The sequence below is a fragment of the Trachymyrmex cornetzi genome, unplaced genomic scaffold, assembly GCF_001594075.2.
Source record: "Trachymyrmex cornetzi isolate Tcor2-1 unplaced genomic scaffold, Tcor1.1 scaffold1064, whole genome shotgun sequence".
Lineage (NCBI taxonomy): Eukaryota > Metazoa > Arthropoda > Insecta > Hymenoptera > Formicidae > Trachymyrmex > Trachymyrmex cornetzi.
The window spans coordinates 13,665-20,929 of NW_017295614.1; the positions used below are offsets into that span (position 1 = coordinate 13,665).

The window sequence follows — 7,265 nt, forward strand, 5'->3', positions numbered from 1 at the left end:
GACCTACGACAACGACTTACGACTACGACTCAGTTGCGACCATCTTTGTGCGCGGAACCTCAGGAGTTGCTCAATAAAAACATTGGTATTGCAAAGTGTTGCATTTTCTTCCTCATCACCAGTCCGTAAGGCCGTGGGCGCAGTGTAAACTGGCCCTGCATTCTGAGCGATTACGCCCACAGTGGTGGGGGTCTACGCAGGGGAAAGACAACTCTGCTAGGGTTCCGCCACTTCAGACTTCTGCCGAAAGCAACGAATCAATTTTGAGGACATCAGTGGCCTAGTCCAACCTTGGTTGCCTGGCCAAAATCAGAAGAAGAAGAAGAAGAAGAAGTATGTCTTTGTATTAAAAGAAAATAAAGAAGAATGTCGAATGTGATCGTATTGAGTGATTCGGATGAATCCATATCTCTCTCTCCTGTTACTAACGAACATGATAAAATCGAATTGGAAATCCGCGGCAAGTATTGGGACGCGTCAAATAATTTCGATTTTCCGGAGATGCTGTTCTGCCGCGAAATCGTAGAGAGCTCGACGTTGCAAGGTGACAGCAATTTAAACGCTGACATTGGCTATAAACACACAGAGAAATCGTCCATTTCTGATTCGGAGAATCGGGTTAATAGAACCTCGCGAAAGGCGACAGTTTCCAAAAAAGATAAGGCAACGTTGAGGGAAGAACGATCAAGACGTCAGCAAGCTCTGGCGAGGGAAAAGACTTTAAAGGGGATCGAGAAGAAAATGTTGAAGGATATGAAGCCCGGTGAATGTATAAAGTTTATGGAAGTTTATCTTGATCGAGGTATTGACTCGGTCGCTTCTCGAGAAGAAATTGAGAGTGCGTTGCAGAATGCCGGTATAAAATTCAATGTAACCACCGAGAAAATTCCTAATAGCATTACGTGGCGGAGGAACGTTAAGGAGGACTATATCGGCGAAAATAATGACGTGCGCACAAGGAGAAGTGTACAGATGGAAGAGTATGCTATTGTGATATGGAGCAATTACAAAGCAGTGAAACACGTGGCAAAAGGTACTTTCTGCACATCTGTCTCAGACTATAAAGCTCTGATACCGAATTACAATATGACCTTGGTTATCTGTGGTATGGAAGAGTATTTTGCATATTGGAAGAAACAGAAGTCGGATCAGAATCCTGGAAGTAAAAGGTCCAGGTATAACGACAAAGGTAATCAACAGTTCAACACGTTACCAATCATTTCAAGACAGCAATTGGAGATGTGCTTGACTGAAATTCAGATAGTAGTTAAATGCAGCAGCAGATTGATTGAGAATTTGCAAGATTTAGCTTTAATGATATGCCAGTATACAAAGTCCATTTCGGAAATACCATATAAATTGCAGAAAAGAGGCAATCAGGAAGGTAAATTTGATTGGTACGTTATGGGAGACAATAAGAATACAGTGCGCGTGGACAAAGATGGTAATGGGTTAAAGAGACTGTGGCAGCAGCAATTATGCCAATTTAACTTGAGTAGCTTGGAAGTATCAGAGGCAATATGTACAGTTTATCCTAGCCCAATTCAACTTATTAAGGTATCATTATAATTAATTACTACCATATATGTCCTTGAAAAAAATTTGTCTTTATTTTATTTATTAAGTAGTAAATTAAATACAATGTGTTTTTATTCTTCTAGACTTATAGAAATTACACACCTGACGAAGGCATGAATTTATTAAAAGATATATCAGTAAGTCTCTTAGTTTTATTTCTTCCTATTAAAAAATGAGGATATATAAAATTATTGAACTGTTATAATACTTGGAACTGTTTCTAATACATATGATTTACTTACTTTAATTAATTGTGTAAATTTTACATTAATTATAGGTACAATATTTTACATGTGATATTTAGTACAAGCCAAAACCTAATCATACAATTACTTTGTAGTGTAACATTTATTAATGTAATAAATATGTAAAAGTTAAATATTATTTGACAGATAAGGAGAGCGGCAGGACCTCTCACAGCAGTACGTAAAATTGGTCCCGAGTTCAGTAAAAAGATGTACATAATGTTTACTTCACAAAATGGGAACGCTTTATTAGGAACTGAGGTATAAATAACTGCAAGTTTTTATAAGAACTTCATTTATATATGTATTCTGTTTCTAATCTTTCACATGTTGAGTTTATAATACAAATGCATTATGTCGTGTAACAATTGTATAGTCCTAGAATGTTATTTATCTGTTTTTGAGATTAACTTCTATCCTGTTGATATAGATAAAAAAAATTTCAAATTTTTTGTTTAAGAAATCATATTTTCTAGTCGATTTGGACTATAATTTATTTGTAACACTTAAATTAGATAATAAATTAATAATGCATTTTTTACGCAATTATTTCTCATTCTTTCTGAGGCACATTTTAAAGAAATCCATGAACAATTATATAATAAAAAATTGGCATTCTAGAAATTATGTGATAATTTTCACAGTCAATTTTCAAAATAACAGTGCATTATTGTTATTTAATTCAATTTATTTTTGTCTTTCCCATTCTTTGGTCAATTTTATTCTAACAGCAAACGTTCTATGCGTATAAAAAATTTAATAACAGCCATTTGAATAATTAAACAATAGTTGTAACTTTCTATTTTTTTGGTGTACCATGTTTTTGTCATAAGTATGTAACATAAGCGAAATGAGTATAGAACTTAAAGTAGGTCGCATATATAATCTTAATAACAAAACATATCAATAACCATATTAAAGCTTAGAGATCAGTACAATATGCATGATTTAATATATATATAGTAATTATAATGACAATAAAAATTGATATTATATTATTATATATTTTGCAATTTAAAATAAATATATTTTAATATTAAATATAATAATAAATATATTGTTTTATATATATATATATATATTTTTTTTTAGATTAATACCGACAATAAATTGAAATAATCATACCATGCAGGTATCTTCTTGCGTATTACACAATCAACATTATCATGAAGCAATTACGTCATCTTTCGTAAAATAATTATATATTCTACGTTTGCAATTCCACATTACCGAAAACAGACTGTTTCGAATCATGTTCATTTTCATCTGGTTTAGTTTTGTTAAAAATATTGCAGTCATCGTCGAGAGTTACGGATGATGTTTCATCGATTGCAGGTGCGGGTATGTATTTACGTTCGATGATATTCTTTTTAATAACATCCTCAATCTCGATTACGTTATCTATATTATGATCATCGTAATTTGTTGTTGATGCCGGAAGATGTGTGGAAGATTGTGCTTGCACGAATCTATGCTCATTTTTCTCAAAAGTCAGAATTTTAGGTGCATTTATATCTTCCATAATTTTCTTAGTCGTAATCATCTGCTCGTCTCTCTCGTTTTGTTGAGAGGGTTGCGAATTTTTTTTCGCCAATATGATCTTGGTATACTTCATAGTAGGTTGTACCAGTCGATTTTCCAATGGCGTTCCTACCCTGCTTTTTGCCGAGATGTTACTGTTCTGCGACCGCGTTTGTAGGATCAACTGATTTAAGTTTTGCACAGGCATATTGGAACATATAACGGCCTGCGTAGCAGCCCCTAATTTATTTGGCATCTGTTGCAGCTTGTCTTGTTTATTGCTGATTAAAACTACCTTGGTGGTACTGTTCAATTTTGGTCTCTCCTGAGACTCCTTAGCCAGCGTCGCTTGTGTTACTACTGGCATCTTGTTTATGTTGCTCAAATTGTCGTCGTCTTTGGCGAATATTATTGGTATATCCAATATATTTCCTAGATCATCGTCTATATCGTTTGCAATGTTCCTCTTCTGAATGCTTTGGGACTTTCCTTTTTGAAGTTTCTGCAAGTTGGTGGTGTTGACTGTAATCTTCGGCATTGTCTTCATCGATTTTTGTGAGATTTTCAACTTGTTGGATAGCGACAGAAAACCGGAACTTTGACTATTAAACGGAACTATCATCGACGAAGGCGCGCCTCTGTTGTGAAGGGAATTCTCGACAATGACTATGTTACCACACGATGTATTATGGGAGTTATCAGTACTATTGGACACTAGTCCTTGTCGTGGTAAGTGCGCCGACTTGGATACGTCCAATAAGTGAGAATCACTGCTCACTCCCATCTCTTCGATCACTATAAAATATATATGTCTATTTAAACAAATATCTAAAAATAAGGCTTGTAAGAATCTATCAATAATAATAAGAATAAGCCCATCAAAGCCAACATTAGTTGTTCGGATGCACAATTTATTTTCGTGTTAATTCAACAAATCATATAAAAAATCAAGTCGGTTTTGAATATTTGACTACATTATATCTGACAATTGGATGAGCAATGTGTTCTACTTTTTGACATAATGTATTGGACTCCGTTCTCATTTTATCTAACTTGGAAATTGGATAAAGAAGAACGAGCTGTATCATCACGTATCGCAAAGTTGGAGATTGCGTATAGTATGTAAGCGGATTTAGGTTTATATTGATAAGGACTCAAATATAGGGGTCGAAACGTATACTAATTAATTTTTGATATGATTTATTGAATTAACACGAAAATAAATTGTGCATCCGAACAACTGATGTTGGCTTTGATGGGCTTGCTTATTCTTATTATTATGTATATTTGGTTTAGATCTTAAAAAGATATTCGTAAAATTATCACATTATTAACATGCAACAACATCCCGAACACATTTCCAAGACGCTGTACCAACATTCGATGTTATTCTTTATATGATTATAAAATAATTTTTTAAATATTTAATTGTTTAAATATTTTATTTTTGATATTTAATTTTCCAAACATTTCTAATATTTAGCTTTATATATAATAATTTAACGTTATATATGAAAATAATGTACTGTTTTATTTGATAAGTCAGTGAGAAAATATCAAATATCATTAAAATGGACAGATAGAAATTTATATTAATAAAATTATTTTATTCTGACAAAAAATGTTAAATAATTCCCAATTTTTTATACTTAATACCATAATCTACTATAATAATAAGTACTTATCGCTGCTCACGCATAAAATATCCGATATAAGTAATGGTATTAATTAAATTCCCCATAACCAATTATTGAAACCTACTTAGATTCGTTACATTTTACTCAAAATGGACAGGATTAAGGTTGGGAAGTAAACAAATTCGAATTATGTTACAAAAAAATATTTATTGAATACAAAATAAAAGGCATTCTAGTGTACAACAATATTCCTTTTTAATATATGTAAGAATACTTGACAATCCTTTACTGTCACATTTACTCATAGCTGTTAATATTATTTATAGGAAATAATATAATATTACCAGGGAATGGAAAGTTACTTTTTAAAAGTAACAAGTTACAGTTACTCGTTACCCAGTAGGAAAAGTAACAAGTTACCGTTACTAGTTACCGATTTTTAAAAGTAACTCGTTACAGTTACCGTTACTTGAGAAAGTAACTTTTCGTTACTTTTCCGTTACTTTTTTTTAAATCGACGACCAACAATCACAGCGGACTGGCCTAGAGGCTTCTCTAGTCTCAAGCGCATTGTAAAAAATTGTGTAAAATTATAACTATTATAATGGATAATTTTGAGATCCACTATAATAGTTGTAAACGTCCACACGTTTGTATATTTGCAATATGCAAATAAAAATAATTTCTTGGTTTGGAACTAAGCAGATTGTAGAAGTACAATTACAATGTGTATGTGTAGCTACAGGAACGATAATATGACAATATATTTTGCACTATATATTATTATATATTTAACAACAATACGCGAAAAATTTCTTTTATATTACGTAATATTACTAAAATTTGGATAATTACAGAAAATATTCAAAATATCCTGCTATTTACATAATTTCCAATATAAAATAAGATATATTTACACAATAAAAACAAATTTACATAATTTTTGTGGAATTACATAATTTCTGTAAAATTGTATGATTTTTTTATAATTACAGAACTAATCATGTAATCTATTTTATAATACATTTATTATATGTGTAAATTTACGAAATTTTTTTACAGTGTAAGTGGCTTGTGTCGCATCGTGTCCAATCATGTGCAAAGTAACGATAAAAGTAACTGTAAAATTCGTTACCGTTATCAAAAAAATGTAACTTCGTTACCGTTACAGTTACCAAAGAAAAAAAGTAACGCAGTTACTAGTAAAGTTACCAAAAAAGTAACTTGTAACTGTAACTTCGTTACAAGTAACGAGTTACTTCCATTCCCTGAATATTACCTATACCTAAATGTATCTACTATATACAATCACATTGCCAATTGAGAGATATATTGAAAATCCCTTTAAATATTTACATGTATTTGAAATATTTTACAAATACATGTAATTAAATAAGTGAAAACTATGTTGTTAAATAATTCCAACTACTTTAACTACACAGTTAGAGAAAATATATGTACACCCAAGGACTTCGATTCTTTCCCTCGATTACTTTTTCAAACTTTCAAAAATTTAAGTTATTTCGTTTTTACGTCAAATTTAGTTGTAAGCGGATGTAAGGTTTAGGGTATGAGCACAAGGATTGCCGTAATTACTTATGTAAGTTAAAATCATACGCCAATGCTTGTGCGTTACTTACGTCTACAACTTAAGACTGCCGTAAAGCGTTACGGCAATCCTTGTGCTCATACTCTTAGGGTCCGCGCACAAAGATGGTCGCAACTGAGTCGTAGTCGTAAGTCGTTGTAGGTCAACGCACAAGGATTTTACGTATGTCGTTTACGTATATCCTATTGCGTCAGTTGACGCAAACAACTGGCGCAATAGGATATATGTAAACGACATACGTAAAATCCTTGTGCGTTGACCTACGACAACGACTTACGACTACGACTCAGTTGCGACCATCTTTGTGCGCGAACCATCGTTAATCGCGCACGGACTATGAGCATTAATGTAGAAAAGTGGTCATTTCTCAATCTGTGAAAATTTTCGAGGGAAAGAATCGAAGTCCTTGGGTGTACAAGAAAGTAAGAGCTTGCAAAGTAAAATAAATTCAGCATCGAATTAATATTAAGCAGCCCTAGAGGAGAGGATTTTAGCTTTGCAGAGAAAATTCATAAAAATTGTGAGTCAAATAAATTAATACGTATAAATAAACATAAATTTAGGAATTGTTACGTAATATCTTTTATAAAAAAATATATATATACGCATCTTCCAAAAGTATATTTTTTTAAAATAACATAATTTTTCATGTATTACAGTATATATATATATATA

General features: G+C 32.1%; 2 protein-coding genes across 4 annotated transcripts in view; one reads left to right on the forward strand and one right to left on the reverse strand.

Annotated features, from left to right (window-relative positions):
• Nucleotides 1-45: 45 nt before the first annotated feature.
• Nucleotides 46-7,265, forward strand: part of mms4 (Methyl methanesulfonate sensitivity 4) — an 8,186-nt gene continuing 966 nt past the window's right edge. The window contains exons 1-4 of one of the 2 annotated variants that reach the window (XM_018505947.1): nt 46-1,557; nt 1,662-1,715; nt 1,971-2,084; nt 2,916-2,974. In XM_018505947.1, the coding sequence (XP_018361449.1) occupies nt 367-1,557; nt 1,662-1,715; nt 1,971-2,084; nt 2,916-2,942 (1,386 nt within the window). In that variant the 5' untranslated portion in view covers nt 46-366 and the 3' untranslated portion in view covers nt 2,943-2,974. Of the gene's footprint in view, nt 1,558-1,661; nt 1,716-1,970; nt 2,085-2,915; nt 2,975-7,265 lie in introns of those variants that run through there. The other variant, XM_018505954.1, reaches the window with a different exon arrangement.
• The window catches only part of Rcd1 (Reduction in Cnn dots 1), a 9,303-nt gene continuing 4,999 nt past the window's right edge, over nt 2,962-7,265 (reverse strand). For both annotated transcript variants that reach the window (XM_018505938.1, XM_018505930.1), the window contains exon 7: nt 2,962-4,139. In XM_018505938.1, the coding sequence (XP_018361440.1) occupies nt 3,031-4,139 (1,109 nt within the window). In that variant the 3' untranslated portion in view covers nt 2,962-3,030. The remainder of the gene's footprint in view (nt 4,140-7,265) is intronic.